Here is a 19,074-nt window from a genome sequence, read left to right as displayed (position 1 = left end):
CGTACGTATAGCAATAGTTTTATATTTTAAATCATTATATTATTATAAAATATTATATGGTAATACATGATTAATCTGTGTTTTTATTAGTAATAAAAACAGCAATGCTACTCACTTGTTGTTGTTATTATTATTATTATTACAACACTTGTTTTCGGTCCATTTAAATTAAGTTTAAGGTAAAAAAAAACAACAAAACATCAACACACATATGATATGAAAAAAATATGATATTATTTAATGTTCTCTTTGTTTATTCAAGTTTAATTTATAAAATATTACGATATAAAACAAACAAACACACATATTATTTATATTATTTTATTTATTATTTATTATATTATTATTTTTTTTAGTAAACACACGACAAACTGAAATTAAAGCAGAATACAAACAAGTGAAATATCGTAGAGAAAATAAATTAAACTCTAACCATACATTAATAATAATATAATAATATAATAATATATTATTATATTAATATAATAATATAATATAATAATATAATAATAATAATATATTAATATAATAATATATTATTATAATAATATAATAATATAATAATATAATGTAATAATAATATAATGTAATAATAATATAATATAATAATAATATAATATAATAATAACAATATAATAATAATATAATAATATATTAATATAATAATATAATAATATATTAATATATTAATATATTAATATATTAATATAATAATATAATATTATATAATTATATTAATATAACAATATAATAATATAATATAATTATATAATAATATATTAATAATAATAATAAGAGTTTAAACTGAAGCCGTCCTCTCTCTCGGTGATTGACAGCTCCACAGCCCGGCCTCCGCCATCTTGCCTCTCCCTCCCTGCCTGCCAGAAGCCGAGTGCGGAAGTGGAAACGGCTCTGTGCGGGGCTTTAGGGTTCCGCCTGTGGACGGCTCACCAGATCTCCCGGCCGACACAGCCCGCTACCCCTCACATTCAACCCGTTTCTGACCCGCAGAGACCCGGGGAGAGAGACAGAGAGAGACATGGCTGGACGGTTACCGGCGTGTGTCGTCGACTGCGGCACAGGGTAAGCCGTTTATTGTCTTTAAACCGGAGAACACCGGGGTGTCACCGACAGGCTGCGTACGGGTAGGGACTGTCAGTAGCGTCCGTAGCGTCAGTGTGTGTGTGTGTGTGTGTGTGTGTGTGTGTGTGTGTGTGTGTGTGTGTGTGTGTGTGTGTGTGTGTGTGTATGCAGACAGCGAGCCAGCTTAGCTCGACGTGCTAACCGACGGCCAACTGACGTTCTGTGTCACGCTCCGGGTTGTTGCATTCGAACACGGTCGGGTCATTCGAACCGCTCTGACGCGCAAGGTCAACGGTTTATTTTTCCATCATTAGTGTGTGCGTGTGTGTGTGTGTGTGTGTGTGTGTGTGTGTGTCCGTCCAACCCAGCAACACCGAAACCTGACGACTCCCCCCCCTCCCATACACACACACACACACACACACACACACACACACACACACACACACACACACACACACACACACAGCTGGTTTCATTCATTTGGAGCAGGCGCGGTTGATATTGCCAGCGTAATAAAAACGCTATATACATATATATATGTGTGTGTGTGTGTGTTAATTCCCACAGTAATTTGCGTCCCGTGAAGGTAACTGTGACTTTTGAGCTGCTCGGAATTCATAAATCTGTTTGCGCGTTAGTCTGGATTTTGAGCATGCGCAGTGCTAACTTCCTATTGAGCACTACACTTCCTCGTTCACGCTTTTTAGTCCATATATGGTCGTTTCTCGGCATCCGAGCATGCTTTTTTGATTAACTTCTCTAATTTCTCCTCTTTGTCAGGCTTTTTCCAACCAAATTGTCCCAGTCTCATCGGCATATTAAGAATCTGATTTAGCAGCATTTTGTTTTCCAATGATAATAACATGTTGTCTCTTAGCTCCTGCAGCATTGTTTGTATTGATTGGGGTGAAAACCTCCTGTTCCTGCTTTTGTTATCAGGTAGATTTTCACCTCTGATTGTTGTTTGGCTTTTTAAAAGGAAGATTTAAACCATGTAAGGCCTTTTTTAAATGTTTTCTTTTAATGTTTTCTTTACTGTATGCACACTCGTTGTTCGTACTTTTGATCTGTGAATGGTTTTCACTGTGAGGAAAATGTCTTTTAACCAAAGCTGACATGCACATTCTTCCAGAAGATCAGCACTCAGCATGATGGGTTTGCTCTGTTAGCTTTGGGGGGTTAAAAGTGGTTTGCATTGCTTGCATGTAGAGGCTTGAACTCCTCACTCCTCACATTGCATACTCCTCCCACCTCCTCCCACCTCCTCCCCTCCAGGCCTTCTGATCCGCACTGGGTCAGCAAAAGAAAAGTGCATCTGAGAATTGGGGTTAACCCTCCGCTCGTACTTTCTGGCCAAGCCTCACAGTCATAACACATATGTTTTAATATCAGTGGCTACCGTACGTAGATTTTATTTATTTTTTAATCTGCAGGAATAATGCTCGCTCAGTAAGTCACAGTGTACGAAAGAGAGTACAACAGCTGTCTCTGAGTCATGCTCATGATGTCCAAATAGTGACAACTCGACTTCCTTTTTGATTCGTTAACCATCTAAACAGCCTGGCTGCTATTATTAGAGGACTTAACCGTGCAATGAGAGAGTCACAGTCACATCCAGATTTGGGTATAGTTGCAGTTAGGGTTGTCTTTGAGGCTTCTGCAGCAGGAAAACAGATAAAGCTCAGGTGTTGCTGCTTAGTGCAGTCAGACGGTTGGGTGGAGTCATTCTTCATCTCTCTTGAGCAAATAGTTGACATTTCGCAACGTGAGGCTACAATCGTGAGTTAGCCTCAGTCGTCGTGGATTTAAATTAAATTAAACATTGTAGACGACAGGTTTTCTGTTATAAGTTGCCAAAAAAAGTAGATACTTCATTGAGTTAAATAAGAGGGAAAAAAAGGTTAAATGTGTAATAATTTGACAGAAATGTTTCAGTCCAGTTGTTGTGCTCAGGCTCCAGCTGTCTTTACTCGATGCCGTCCACCGTCAGATATGTGGTGCGTTCGTGGTGCTTGTCGAGGCAGGTTGGGGTAGACAAGCTGGGACTGTTGTGTGGTATGAAGGCGTTCAGAGTACCGCTGCTGCATTTTGTTGCTGTCAGCCCACATTGTTGTTACAGTTAAATGTCTTTTGGGGATGTTTTACGTGACAAAAGTGTGATATTGTTAGAAGATGTTGAAATATGTTAAAATAAGTCCAACATACTAATTAAAGTATGTTAGACCATGGGACACACTATGTATTCAACTGTGGTAATAATGACTCTTATGACAGTAATAAGAGCGTACTGATGCATTTTATGTTGAAACAAATCAATACATTGTCTTTTACGCTGTATCTAAGGTGGACAGCTTTTATTGGCTCATATCTTATTTGTTTAAGTTAAAGGACAGTATCGGATCCCATAAATATGCAAAACAATATGTTGTTATTGTTTTGAGGTTGAAATAGTTACTATTTAAAGCTGCATTATTATTATTTTTTGCAACTTAGGACAGACATGGAGCAACATTAGCATTTTGAATTGAGTTATTGGTGATCTGACGACTCTAAGTCCACCATTCACTCTCTTTTTTAGTCCGGTTTTTCGTCTTCACCACCTGAGAAACCGTCTGGTTTACAGATGCTAAACGCTCCACTATGTCTGCCGTTCAGTGCAGGGCAGCTTCTTAACGGAGGGTTTAGCAGCTTTTTAAACAAACCGTTGCTTAAAAAATGGGTTTGATGTTATGTTCTAAAGCAGAAATACACACGGCCACACCTCCGCACAACCCTGTAGGAAGGAGCCATATTTCTGGATTTTGTGTGAATGCAGCCGAAGTATAGCATTATCCTGTTTGCCTTCAGTAGATCAGAGGGTATTATATATATATAAATGATAATGATACTGATATTTAATCAATGAGCAAAGCAGTGACCAAACTCTTGCGTGCAGGCCTCCATCAACCCCAGAGACATGAAAGGATTACTACGTATAATAAGGCAGTCTAAATTTAGGCCTTAAAATCGACAACTTGAAGGAAATTGTGATATTATTTTTAGTAATTCTGCACATCGCAACCCCGCCAACTCTCCCCCCCCACCGATGTTCTACTGTATTCGAACATGATCTATTGCGTACTGTGTTCTTTCTCTTGGCTCTGCCTTTTAAAAATAATCAACCTTGGCAGCTCTGTTGGTTTTTCACTGTGCATGACACATAAGGTGAAGTTAGATTAGATAACATATAACTTTATCCACACACCACTCTTACGCTTTCAGCTCATCGACAAACCAAAAACGAAGTCAGTTGAAGCGGGAAAATGCGGGTAGTGTTGTAGGGGGTTGTGTCCTCGCTGTCGCCCGTCAGGTAGTGCCAGTTCATGACAGAGGAGGGTGACGTTATTTGACACAAAAAAACATGACATAAATCTAGGTTGTGAGCATCCAGCTGTGAGGCAGACTTTCCGTTTTGTCTTTTAGCTAAACACACACACACACACACACACACACACACACACACACACACACACACACACACACACACACACAGACTCTTTTGAACCCACATTGAGCAAGAAAGTGTTTCCTCCTCTACTGCATCTACTGTGTGTCATTCACATGTTTGACGTGACTATTTAGCTCCACTTTTGTGCTCAGGGAGTGCGTTCAGCAGGGATTATAAGGGTCAGTGTTTGTTTTATATTCATCTTAATGTCAGAAGTTGATTTTGAAAGCCTTAAACTCTTAAAGAAACCATAGTAGGTGAAATGTGCCGATGTTGTGTGGCCATAAAATGACACCTGGTGAAATAAAATAGTTGCTTTTCTTTCTTAGTCTTATATTTATTCTTCCTTTATGTATTTATTCTGCACAAATGTCTGTTTGTTGCCTGCTTAGAAATTAAAATGCACCGTTTCCTGTAATCCAGGAAAAAGAAAACCTTTCATGTGTGTTCAGGACAGGAAGCGTGAAAGCGTTCATAAACGTGTTGCTGGTTGAATCTATAAAGTTGTACATCGGTGCTTATGCAGACGAACAAACCGCAGACACAGTGAGGACAGTTGTTAATCGCTATAACTCATATTTTTAAGTCTGCTCATGACATTCCCAGGTTATTTCAAGCCTGCTGATGTGGTCATTCCTGCTTCTTTTTTTTTATATAAAGTTGAATTCAAAAGGAGCCACTGTTATGACCAGGATGTGGCCTATTATGCCCACAGTGCTTTGGCAGTTGTCAGCAGTGTCCTCTATCAGTCCCTTGGGCCCTGTGTGCAGGAAGTGTGGGAGTCCTGTCTGGGCCTACCCCGAGTCAGAGCTACATCTGGTTAACATGTGCCGACGCAAAATACCCCCTTTGTGAAGAGCAGAGACACGGAGAAGGCTGTAAAGTGTGAAGTCTTTGATGCTGAGGCTGAAGGTGTCTCAACCGAATGTTACATGAGCACAGAGGTGGAAATGTTGCTTATGTGTCCCAGTTATAAGACTTAGAAAACTTCTTGCATCATTTTCTTTTTTTTAAATTTAAATTCATACAACTTCCCTCTTTAGGTTTTGCTTTCATAGAGAAGTAGGCAATAAAGAATACAGCAGTGTTGAGGTCACAGCTAGTTTATATTAAGGATGGTCAGCTTATTTTCAGCTTCTTCCCCCCCGGACAAATATGAATAGTCTTCAGTTTCCCAATGCGACATGAATGGCTCTTTTAATGGCCTCCCATTAGCAAAGCCCAGAGCTGCCGCTGCTCTTGGCACCGAACCAACCCGCCAAGGGGACAGTGACGGCATTGATCAAAACGATAGCATAGGAGGCAGCAGCCAAAAATAATCTTTGCTGGAGTAAACTTTTGTGCATACAAATGTGGTGTCAGCAGTGCAAGTAGGTGGTTTGGTTTTGTCCTGAAATGTGCTGCTTTTTTCTCTTGCAGTTACACCAAACTGGGGTATGCAGGGAACACAGAGCCACAGTTCATCGTTCCATCATGTGAGTATTTCACCGCGCATCGAATTCCCATCACACCAGCCGAGCAGGCCGGTGACACTAACAATGACCACGATGCATCTGTTATAGGAAGAAAAAAAGGTTGTCCTTGTTTGACACCTTCATTTTTTTGTCATCATTCTTCAAAAATCAGTCCCAACAAGACGTTTGCCTTCTGATTGTCACTGTAACAACTCCTTAAGGGTTTCTTTTATCCTTAAGTTTAATAGTTTTAATCATTTGAACTTATTTACCAAGAAATAACTTTGTAAGAGAGTTTATTTTCTCTGTTGCTCTCTGTTAAATTCTGTTATTTTCTTGTCAGGTATTGCCATCAAAGAGTCAGCCAAGGTCGGAGACCAGGCCCAGCGGAGGATGATGAAGGGGGTGGATGACTTGGATTTCTACATCGGAGATGAAGCAGTAGACAAGCCCTCGTATTCAACTAAGGTACATGACTCTGACGACTTAACACGCCCACAGTAGCGACTGGCAAAGCAATTACCATGTTTTGTTGCAGTGTCCTTAGAGAACTGACATATTCATTATGCATGTGATGCATTTAGTGATTCGTAAACAAGAAGCGGGTTGAAGGAGGGACTTTCCTGCTATTTTGCTGCAATGGCGGGCAAGAAGAAGAGAAACTTAACCAGGGTCAAAGCAGAACTAACTCTGTAAACTCACTACCTTATAATGTTTGAAACTTTTGTGCTATACATTCAAGGTGGAATGACCAACAGCAACCTGTATTTCTCCAACAATATGGCCCTTTTAAAGGAAGTTGATTGGCATTTATATGTTAGTGGTTCAGAGAGTTAGATGATGTGTGAGGTAACTCTAAGTTTAGTATATGTTCTGTGACTTTGCTGACACGCAGTTATTCTTGGTTATCTGGGATATTACTAAAAATAAAGTGTAAAAAGTAAAACAAAAATAGAGCAGCAGGTGCAACTAAGGTCATGAACGAGGGCTCTGCTCCCTTTAGGTGTCCCAGTAAGCCGGTTAGCCAGCGTGCTCAACACCAGAACTGTGTCCTGGTTCTGCACCACGTACTAAGTCACAAAATACAGTATTTACACAAATGAACACTATTCTTCTCCAGTGCAGCACACAAAGAAAAAGAGGGTGTTAAAACTACATCTAATTGTAGATGATGGAAAAGCATTTTGCTCTTTTATTAGTATGTTGATTATTTACATATTAAATGCCTAAAAGAGCAAACTAACAAACAGTGAAAAGCAGACGTTAACACTGTGTACCATATCTTATAGTGGGAAGGAGCTTGGGTCCACATTTCCCCACATTAGTGCCTCTTGAAGAAGCGTTAATGAATAAGCTCTTGACATGATTTCAAACTGTTCTCTGAACTACCTCCATCTCCACTTGTGTCATAAGACCACTTACATGCTCTGCATTTCAGACGTTGTTGTTGCAGCAAAAGAAGAATCCGCCTTATGTTGATGCACCTGCTGACAGATTTTATTTTGAAAGCACTGTTATGCCACCAAAGAATGTAGAAATGAATTAGAAGTCGGCTTGGTAACTCCCAATATGACCTGCTGCTCACATACAGCATCTACACGTACAACATTTGCAGTACAGATATTCATCTTCAGTGATCTCTCAAAAACACTAGAGACTAGAGAACTCCTATAGACAGGGAGTTTAAATCTAAAAGGCAAACTGAATATAGTGGATGTTTCATGTGTGTGTTACATGTAGTGTTGTAATCAGCTGAACCCTTTTTTTGCCAACAGTGGCCAATCCGTCACGGGATTGTGGAGGACTGGGACCTAATGGAGCGCTTCATGGAGCAGATCATCTTCAAGTACCTGAGGGCTGAGCCTGAGGACCACTACTTCCTCCTGGTAAGAGGCTTAAAAACTGTGGTCAGTCCACAACAGATTCAGACTCTTCATGAGCAATTTCAAAGTTCTGCTTTCTTCTCTTTAATGTGAGATTTTTTCAAACATTTTGGCTCATCAGCGAAGGACTAGAAACACAGGATTTGGGCACAAATAACTTTCTTTGTAGCCAAAATTGTGTTTTTGTTTTTTTTTTACTTTCTTTTATGTGTGAATTTGTGACGTATGTGGTATTTATTCTCCGTTTGCAGACAGAGCCTCCTCTGAACACACCAGAAAACCGAGAGTACACAGCCGAGATCATGTTCGAGTCCTTCAATGTACCAGGGCTGTACATCGCTGTGCAGGTGAGATATGCTGGGTTGAATAACTTCTTCTTTTCACATCCTAGGCATGTGTGCTTCTTCCTATTACGACCATGACAGTGTAGTAACATGTACACTACATTGCCATGGTACAAGTGTTACAGAATAACGTGTGAACATACAGTCAGGATATTGTGTGACATTTCTACTGTGTGTGTGTGTTTGTGTGTGTGCGTGCCAGGCTGTGCTTGCTCTAGCCGCCTCCTGGACGTCCAGACAGGTGGGAGAGCGGACGCTGACGGGCACCGTCATCGACAGCGGAGATGGTGTCACCCACGTCATCCCTGTGGTGAGTTTCCAGAGCTCACTCCCCTCACTCACACACTTGCTTGGGCTGAATACTAATGGGCTTTAACTTTAAGGAAATGTATTATTATTTAATGTGTTATTGAGTATCCGTTCATAAAAGCTTGACATTTATTCTCATGTAGAATTTCACAGTAACCAGGTAGGACGTTGAGGTTTTATTCACTGTGGATGAAGAATTTTCCCTCCTTTTTAAAAAATAAAAAATGAAATAATATTTCCACCTGTCTACTTGCGCAGTAACAGGATAGTGTTGTTGTTTAAAAGTAGGCCACAGTGTTTCAGTGGCTGGAAGGAATTACTCAGATTTAGGAAATGTGCTTGCAGAATATTTTTAGAGGCTGGATGACTGAATCAGCAAGTCTGTAGCCGCTGCTGAACATGTGCAAAAAAACGAGCCAAACACAACAGCACGGGGACATGCAGAAGGCCTCGCAGTAGACATATCTGATGGAGAAACATCAAGCTGTAACCACTGTAGACTTGGCTTCTCTATTTTCTGCACACTTTTTTAAAATTTGGTTGCACATTATATGACACAACCTCTGTGTCTTTGTTTATTCCTCCGTCTCGCAGGCTGAAGGTTATGTAATTGGCAGCTGTATAAAGCACATTCCCATCGCAGGACGAGACATCACCTACTTCACCCAGCAGCTCCTGAGGGAGAGGGAGGTGGGCATCCCACCGGAGCAGTCGCTGGAGACGGCCAAGGCAGTCAAGGTAAGTCCTCTGCTGCAATTCCCATCAGCCTCTCTGCTAAGACGGCAACAATGACCCCCCACTGGTGCTGAGAGGAGTCACATAAGTTATTCCATGTATCATCAGTGGGATGCAACACATAGGCCTCTAGTTTCACAGCAGTGGTATTGTGTGTTCTCTCTATGGGTATGTCTGTGGGTATGTTTTGAATATTGTGCTTCCTCTGCTGTGTGACACACCTGGCGAATGAATGTCTTCCCTGTTATCTGGAGAGCCTCTGGACAGGATAACACTGATAACATACAATGTTATGTAACTGTGGAGTAGCTACAACAGAGCATACGTTAGTATATAATAAGATCAATTCAAACTGAAGGTAGATAAAGTAAAGCAATATAGTATTTGTAACAGAGAAATATTGTAAGAATATTTTAAGAATGTTTAGCTCACCGTAAAGTTACTAGACCATACCAGATGTATTTAGGAATATTAATGTATATAATAAATATATAATGCTCATTATTATTTACAAGGTTATTATAGTTAACTAAAACTAAACCTAGGGGCGAAAAAAAAACATTTTAATTAACTGAAATTGAAAACTAGACTAGAATAAAATATACATAAAATAAAAATATACAGGAAATGTCTTTAGTTTTTGTCAATTTAGTCAACACAACAAGTATGATACATGTACATATGATTATTGAGACTGGGTCAGTGTGTTTGTATTGTAATGCCTATTCTGAATCCCCTGACAAACACCCTCCTTATCGTAATATTAATATATTAAAACCTAACACTGAAACTAATAAAAACTAAACATTTTATAATACATAACTAACTAAACAACAAAAATTAAAAGCTAAATCAAATAAAAACTAATGACAAATACAAAACTACAATAACTGTATTGTGTCATTCACGTACGAGTGCCACATGGACGTACAGGGACACCAAACAAATACAGTTGCTGTGGTGAAACATTTTTAAATTACATTGCAAACAAAAGAGCTTTGTCTTCTGTCCCAGACTCTGCAAATATAATCTGCCACACAAAAGGTTCCCTTCCTAAAACCCATCATCCATCCAGAAGACCTCATCAGAAATGAAGGACATTTTTACTGGAAAGTGCAGCCCTTTAAATCATCGTATAATGAACAATAAAGCCAGAAATTGACTTCATCTTCAATCTCACTTAAAATCACACAACAACAACAACAAAAACAAAAACTGTCTTTTCTCTTCAGGGAGTCCATTAAACCTGCCTGTTTCTGTAACGGACGGTAATGTACCTGAACGTAACTGTGCACACACACACACATAGATCTCTTTGACTTTGGCTTAAATTCTGCCTCACGTAAGTCTCTACACCATCAGACAATAATTTGCATCAACAGATCTTCTTTCTTTATAGGAACATGTTCATTTGTCTTTTAACATCTCAGGAACATGTCGGAAATAAGTATTTTCCCTTTAACTTGTCATTCTTTTGGGGGGGGGGTTATGTCTATAATCCATAAATAAATCATATGAAGACCTTGAAATGTAGCTGAACAGTAGAACATCTGCTGTCTTGATTAAATATATTTAGCATAAGTTTGTTATTTTATACACACAGGATCGAAACCAATTAAACAAACTACTTTAAATATATGAAAAGCGTCTCCTACGCCATCCTATTGCTAGTCTTATTAGGATGATGGAGTGAGGGTTCATATTTGCTTGTCCAGGAGCAGTGAAGTGATGACGTTCTGTTTGACCGTGCTGAGGTTTCTGATATCTACAGCTGACATGCTGGTAGAGGGACAACCAAACATAGCTCATTATTTTTAATGGGATAGTTAACCTTTTCAGTCTCACTACCACCATCCAGCCGTGGGTCTTTCCATCAGCACATGTGACTGTTACATTTGAATATTGAAGTTTTCTGGAAGTCCGTCACTGGGATGAGAATACTTCTGGTTCTTGGATGGGAAATTGTTGTTTTCCTTCATGTGGACGCTGGGTGGCACTATTGTTCTGCTACTGTTACATGCAGTTGGTGTCCTTCAAAATCCCACTGCTTTTGTTCAGCTTCTGCTTGTTTAGTTTCTGATTATCAACACTGTTCTCCACACTGAGATCAACCCGAGCTACAGACAGAAGATGAATTATAGAAGTTGCTTTTTCTGTTTTTTTTTTTTACTTTGTGTCTCCAAACATCGCTAAAATTCAGCAAATGTATTTTTCTAGTTTTCCCAGGTCACAAATAGATGTGACTTCATGTTAATGTCATTTACCGTCAATCATACCTCTGCTCCTTTTTGCCAGTGACCACAATTTATTGATTCACCTCAATTCTCCACAATTCCCTCATGTTTATTAAATAGCTTGTTATCCAAGACTTTGTTGTCAGTGTCAGAGACCGTTCTTCATTACCCCGAGACAGACAAACAACAAATAATGTGAATTCAAATAATTAGCATTAGTGCTGAGAGAGGGTGCGCGTCGTGCATGTTGCCAATCATGTCTGGGAAATGTTAATTCCACTGCTGTCTGGCTCGCAGTATGGACCACATTGCCTGCAAATCAAACAATGACATCTCCTCTGAATACAGCGCACTGTAATGCTCTGCTCATTCACATTCGCTGCTACAGAAGCAAAATCAATTACACTCTAAACTCCTGTACGTTTTCAGATTGAATGTGTTTTTAGAACTTAGCCAAATAGCAGTAAAAATACACCAGCAAGGTAAATAAAACTCCCCTTTCATCACAACACGATGATAACAACATGTCGACACATGGGATTTGGATTTGTGTAGTTTAAGCCACACAAACGACTTCATATGTTGATCTTCTTATGAGCTCTCAGCCATTCAAGTTTGTTTTCGACCCCCAGGAGACTCTACAACCTTGTTATTCTTTTACAATCATTACCAGCACTCAGTCAGAGCGAATTACGAGCTCCATTATGAGGTTTTTCTTTTGTGTTTCTATGCTGAAACTGATTCTACATCTTTATTTGTGTGTGTCCCCCCCCGTCAGGAGCGGTTCAGCTACGTGTGCCCAGATCTAGTCAAAGAGTTCAACAAGTACGACACGGACGGCTCCAAGTGGATCAAGCAGTACACCGGTATCAATGCCATCAGCAAGAAGGAGTTCACCATCGATGTGGGCTACGAGCGCTTCCTGGGGCCTGAGATCTTCTTCCACCCAGAGGTTGGTCGGTGCAGTGTGAATCAGAGCAGGGAACACAGTTTAAGATTACTGCAGCCTGCAAAGAATAGACAGCCTGTACACAACAACCACAGCTGTGAAGGTCTGAAAGGAGCGTGAGTGAGTAAATCTAGACAACGACAGTCTGCTTTGCTAAGTTATGCAACAGTTTGACTGGAACAGGGGGTAGAAGAGAAGCTAAATTTGGATGAGATTGAGGATAGAGAGGGATCAGGCCAACGAGGACAAACAAGTCTCACTTACGTAAGACACACCACAGTGTTTTCTCACTCTGATTCAGGACTTTAACGATGGAGTCCCTTACCCGGAGGAGCTGTATGTGAGAACGCAAACGTCTGACTCACCGAGCGTAGCTAGTTCCTACTCTGTTCTGCTTATCTGTAAATTGCTTTCCGCTGTTTCAATGATAGTGCAGGTATGTCAGATACTTCACCACCCCTTGCCTAAACTAAACAGAGTATTTTGAGTCGGAGAACACGTCTGACATGGACAAACTCTTATTGCGTGCTACATGTGTGAAAGGGCAACTCCAGACAGTGTCCCGTCTTGGTGATGTCGTCTTGTGAATTCCTCAAACACCTCACAAAGAATGGTTTTACTTGCTGACTGTCGGCACAAACTGGCCCGGACTTGAAACAGACTAAAAGTATTTCAGTTGAACAGTCATAATGTGTTTCTCCACCTTTAGTTAGCTAACCCAGCTCTCCACTGTGTCCTTTCTTTATGGTCGGGCTGTTTCCTCACACACAGTCTCTCACCTCTGACACATTTTTAGTGCGTGTGATAATTACTGTTGCACACACACTGCTGCACAGTATAACATGTCTTCTTTGTTTACTTACAGTTTGCCAACCCTGACTTCACCCAGCCTATCTCTGAAGTTGTGGACGAAGTCATTCAGAACTGCCCGATTGATGTCAGGCGTCCTCTCTATAAGGTGGGCCGACATTCGCCAGTTATTCACATTTTTTTTTTTTCTTCCTGAAATATTTTGCACCATTTAACATGTCCTGCTTTGACTGTACCTAAAGTTATTACACAACATGCAGACCTGTCAGTGAATCGATTTGTGACTATTTCAGAGTAGTAGTCACACTGTTGTTTTTGTTGTTGTTAATGTCTAAGCAGATTAACATCAACCGACATCTTTACTACATTATTGTCAGTGGATCTTTTTTTTTTTTTATATTTTAGCTTGGATTTAAATGAATTAGTTTAAAGTGATGAATTGCTTTGTCCCTGGCAGTTATCTTTGTGTCAGATCTGTGACTCATTCTGATTCAGTTTATTTTGTTATGACACCCAGCAGGCTGTACATTGTCCTGACTGGGTAGAGACTGAAATGATGAAAAGCAATAAGTGTGATTGATACGTCACTGTGTTCAAGTGGTATTTCACTGAGTTGTACCCTATGCGCTTCCAACACAAGTAGCCAGTAGCCAGTTGCAGGACACGGGTGTTAAGAGCTTATCACTCTCCAGCTTTGTAATCCTGCCATCTTTTCCTCCACAGAACATCGTTCTCTCCGGAGGCTCCACCATGTTCAGGGACTTTGGGCGTCGTCTGCAGAGAGACTTGAAGAGGACGGTTGATGCCCGACTGAAGATGAGTGAGGAGCTGAGTGGAGGGAAGCTTAAGGTGAGACACATTAATTTACACGCAGCGAAGATCAATACTGCTCGACAAAACACAATCACTGTGAGGAGCAAGACGTCTTTAAAGCTGCATCCTTTCCCATTACGATAACTGTTGGTACAGATGTGTATTGAATGTAGATTAGATGATAAGTTTAAACCTAATGGGATCTTTAGCATTTACAACTGGGAAGAAGTATACTATAGTCAGTCTCCTGCCTCCAAGCCGTGAAGGCAATACCTGTGATGAGATGTTAAATGTCATCCCGCCTGAGGCTGAGCTGACTGGCATCTGGAAATCCACCTCAGGCCTGGAAGAAGCAGATGGTGAACGTAGCTAATCCGAGTCCAAAAGATAAATAGAAAACATGCCGGATTTCACAAGTAATTTGAGCAGGTTTTGTCTGCAACACGTGATTTCTGTCCCAAAATATCCTTCATGGATGAACACAAATTTCCGATTACATTACACGATTAACACATTTTGTAGTATTTTAATAGTAATATATGTATTTTAAATGTATTTATTTAATATTTCAGAGATTCCTCCGTGTTAGGGATGTAACGATATATTGCGAGACAGAAAATGGTTAGGTACGTTTGGTAACAAAAATACTAGAGGCAGCTCACGTACCACAGTAACCATAGAGACCCAGTGGACATTTCCTGTGTTATTTATAGCTGGAGAAACGTACTGTAATTGTGAATTATGTGTTGTTCAGGCAGATTTTGCTCTGCTTTATAGAACATATGTTAACAATATCTGTAAAAATATATATATATTCCCTCTCTTGTCAACTCATTACTACTGCATCCCATACTGGCGCCTGAAGTGTCACTGACCATTTGTTCTCTCCGTCCTTCCTCCTCAGCCCAAACCAATCGATGTCCAAGTTATCACTCATCATATGCAGAGATATGCAGTGTGGTTCGGTGGATCAATGTTAGCATCAACTGTAAGTATTTCCAAACTGCATCACTGCACTACTTCATCATCATGTGCTAGTTATCCACTCTGACAGGAGGATGATATCCACTTTTAGAAGCAGCAACGTCATGGCTTTCATCTTGTGTGACATTGAAGGGTGTGCAGCACTTTTGTTGTGTAATTTATTTTAGTCCCACTGTGTGGAAGTGAATGCCGTGGGTGGTCGTGACATTTCATTATTCTTTTCTTTCTCCCTCCCCCTCCCCTACTTGATGAGTTATTTGTGTGAGCGAAGCTGATAATTTTACCAGCAGGAAATACGACTGTGAGCGAAGTTCTCTGACAGTTGATTCACAAAAGGCTAATTGATGTTAAAATTGAATAGCATTGTTCCCTGATAATAATAATTTGTCTTTTTTTTTGTCTCAGGTTTCTCAGTTAAAGGAGATTTAATGTTCTATATTAACAGCTCCCTAAACTGTGTTCTTTATAGAAATCATCATCATCATCTGAGCAGTTCATTTTGTAGATAATTCCACTAAAATTGTTGAACATCGGCTGCAATCATTCATGACATTTTCAGACAAATAAACATGCATCATTTGCAACTCCGTGTTACCAGCTGTTACAACACAGTTGATCATTATTTAAAGTCTAACTTAAAAGTGATGCTTCAGTGACTGTGGCTTACGAGGCAATGGCAGAGCAGTGTTATTGAAGAATGAAGCCTACATACACCCTTTAGCATCTTAGTTGAACGAGGTTGACATTTGCAGGTCATACTCTAAACTGTTCAGAGTGCTTCAGTAGACTGACTAGCAGTGCACTCTGGGTATTTAGAAGTCATAGATGCTGGAAGAGACACGTATCCAGGAAGGAAACACTAGCTGGACGGCTAATGGGACTTTCTTGGGGTTTGTCACGGCTGTTGTCTGATTGAAACTGGGTGTTCAGATCAAAAGCCAGCACTGCATTAGAAACAGAAATAAAAACGAAACACAGTGCTGCTGGTGAAAGGATAGAATACAGTCCAGGAAAGTCCAGTTTGAGTCATAGATGGAAGAGTTTAAAGCCGTATCAGACACCAAAAAACACCAATAATGATTTATAATACTGGATTTCACCCTGGAAAGTTATTCCGATGATAATCTTATTATTGTCTGTTGCTTCAATTTTGAGGTAAACAGTAGAGTATGTATGTGATTCACCAAAGCAGTGCGTGGCTGCCATCGCAGTAGTCTCGTTGAAAAGAATTGGAAGTCTGTGTTTATGTCTGATTTTATGCGTAACTTAACTTAAAAATTAAATTGTTGTCATAAAACAAGAAAATAGAGCCGTAGAGTTATTTCAGAAGCCGCTGGTTCCATTCATTTCTCCTCTAGACACTGTTAGGTGATGTAAAGTCTTGGATCGGCATGAAACTGTTGATTAAACCATCAGTGCAGAAAGATGTCTTTTTTAGAACCAGATATATATATATATATCTAACTCCTACCTCAAAGCTTTCATGTACACAGGCATGCACTCTCATTTTACCTTAGAACCAGATCATGTTTGACAAAGCTGAAATAATACAAATAAAACTGCCGGTTAAAACATAAACCTTGAGAGACATACATAAGTAACGTTGATACAAGAAGAAAATATTTAAATGGAAATACAGAAAACACTTCATAACTCTCTCCCTTTCTTTCAGAAGAGCACAGTACATATTATGAATATAGCATATCTGTGTGCTGTAGTATAAAAAACACAACCTCACAATTAAAGTTTTAGTCACACTTTTTACATTTACTTTCCAAAAACATCTGGTGGGTCCGAGAATCATCGTCCATCTGGTGCAAAGAAAGTTCTACTTCTCCCTGCAGCAGCAAAAGCAGTGTGTTTAAAATAATGAAAATAACCATCCTGCCTGAACAGAGACAACAAACCACCTGCAGGAAATAGATATGCAAATATATGCCACTTTGTTTTTTTTTGTTCTATGTTGAGTTATTTATTTATTTGTTATTATTATTTATTTATTGTTCTGTCTGTTTTTATACGGGCTCACGTCCAACCTTCACCTTCATTTGTGCTCTCCCACAGCCCGAGTTCTACCAGGTCTGCCACACCAAAAAGGACTACGAAGAGATCGGGCCGAGCATCTGTCGCCACAACCCCGTGTTTGGAGTCATGTCTTAACTCTGGACCTCCCAAAAAGTCTAACAGCGGAGGGTGGGGGCTGCAGTAAAGGGAGGGGCGCGGGCGGGCGGGGGGGGCGGTGAGGTTATGTTGTGTAAAGGACAGGCTCAGGAGGTGGAGGACGGCGGTGCTTCTTGTGCTTCTTTGATTACTTGTTCAGCTATGGATGTGTGGGACAAGAAGGCGAACCAGAATCTAAAAAAAGAGACCAGACCAAACGCAGACCGGCTGGAAAAGTTGTTGTGTATGTTCCTTTATTATTTTCTTCCTTTCTGTATTTTTAAAAAAATAAAAATTTTGTCTTCAATTTCAAAAATGAGGGAAAAAGGTTTGTAAGCCAAAACAATTTTAAGAACATTTCTGGATCTGTTGAGCAACATGCAGTGAGTGATAAAGACGATAAAGATGATGATGATAAAAGATGGTGTTTGTGGAGGTTTAGGACGACGACAAATGAATTGATAGTAATTTCCTGACACCAGAACATATTATTTATGTTTATAAAACACAAGATCATTGACAAGTTTAGAACATATTATTGTCTCCTTTTTATTTTCTGCATTTTCTTTCCAACGTCACATGCACATGTCTGTGTATCACGGTAAGAGCTTGTTTATATTTCATACAAAAGTTTTTTATATGTAAAACTTGGGGAAATCAGGGGTAAAAAAAAAAAAAAATCCTGGATACCAGTGTGAGCGAGAGACTGTTTTAACCCACGGTGCAGCTTTGATACGCAGTATTTTCTCCAGTTTGAGTACAACAGGTGCTCTGCTGTTATTCCCCCACATGTGTCATTGTTGTCGGCCCTTTAATAATTCTTCATACATTTAATTCACTCCTGCTTTTCACTTCAGACGATGTCAAGATTCCACCTCTGTGACGCAGTGCAAGAAAAGAGAGAGAGAAAGAGAGAGAGGACTTTTACTGAGGTTATAAAGATAAAACTGAACAACGACTGTCAGACCAGTATTGTTAGACTAGAAGTTTTTTTATTATTAAATACCAAATTATTAAAAGAATGGGATTTGTGTATTTAATGCCTTGCAACATTCCAATAAAGGCTCAAATTTGTTTCTAAGTACTGGAGGCTTGGTCCTTACTTCTTACTTTATTCAGGTTTGTTTCTTTTTGTTTTATTTAGATATCCACCAGCTACTGTACCGACTCAGATTACAGAAAATACATCAGTACACATCCATCACATTCATACTCACAATAAGCCTCGATGCATAACACAGCAGCCTCAATAATAATACGTACAATAGCTCTATGAAATAATTTCATCTCTTACATAATTGAGGAAAGAAAACCTTTTTTTTGACTCATCTACTAAATCACAACTCAACGTGGGACAGAAACGCTCTCTACATCCGTATCGCCTCTTCAGCATCAGCAACACGACGTGTAAACAAATCTTTACTCTGTGTGACAATGTGTTGTATTACTTTCTGAAATAAAATAAAAACATTGGTACTGAATTAATGCCACCTTTGCTTGATAATGAACTGTTCTGTATTAAACTAGTTTTACAAGGTGGAAACAGAAAACAACCTCAATGTGTCTCAAGTATTTCTGGGGTTTTAGTTAGAATATTTGGAATAATGCAGAATAATGCAACCTGCAATGACAAACAAACTATTAATTGTTTGAATTAATAAAATAATAAATTGTCCAAAGGTTACTCAGCTATCAGGACTGTAGACGGGTTTTAGAAATACTGAGGTCATGAGTCCAGATTCCTTCTGTCCAAACACACAAGCCTCCATTTCATAATTTCTCTGTTCAATTATAATTCCTGTAAATTTCCCCTGTTGAGGCTCTAA

At 39.5% G+C, this 19,074-nt stretch overlaps 1 protein-coding gene across 1 annotated transcript; it reads left to right on the top strand.

The window, feature by feature from the left end:
- Positions 1-874: 874 nt before the first annotated feature.
- LOC127366200 (actin-related protein 3-like) lies at positions 875-17,319 on the top strand. Its single transcript, XM_051405048.1, has 12 exons — positions 875-1,083; positions 5,993-6,048; positions 6,371-6,495; positions 7,803-7,913; positions 8,162-8,257; positions 8,457-8,564; positions 9,158-9,301; positions 12,311-12,484; positions 13,347-13,439; positions 14,015-14,140; positions 15,009-15,092; positions 17,153-17,319. Exons 1-12 carry the CDS (start codon positions 1,040-1,042, stop codon positions 17,246-17,248), a joined length of 1,257 nt encoding a protein of 418 aa, XP_051261008.1. The 5' UTR covers positions 875-1,039; the 3' UTR covers positions 17,249-17,319.
- The last annotated feature ends 1,755 nt before the right edge of the window (positions 17,320-19,074 follow it).

The sequence above is a fragment of the Dicentrarchus labrax genome, unplaced genomic scaffold (assembly GCF_905237075.1).
Source record: "Dicentrarchus labrax unplaced genomic scaffold, dlabrax2021, whole genome shotgun sequence".
Classification (NCBI taxonomy): Eukaryota; Metazoa; Chordata; class Actinopteri; family Moronidae; genus Dicentrarchus; species Dicentrarchus labrax.
This window is presented reverse-complemented; position numbering and strand designations above follow the sequence as displayed.

Coding starts and splice junctions, on each gene's coding strand:
- LOC127366200 (XM_051405048.1), top strand. CDS start 1,040: ATGGCTGGACGGTTACCGGCGTGTGTCGTCGACTGCGGCACAGG. Junction 8,565..9,157: donor TCACCCACGTCATCCCTGTG/GTGAGTTTCCAG, acceptor TCCGTCTCGCAG/GCTGAAGGTTATGTAATTGG. Junction 15,093..17,152: donor GATCAATGTTAGCATCAACT/GTAAGTATTTCC, acceptor GCTCTCCCACAG/CCCGAGTTCTACCAGGTCTG.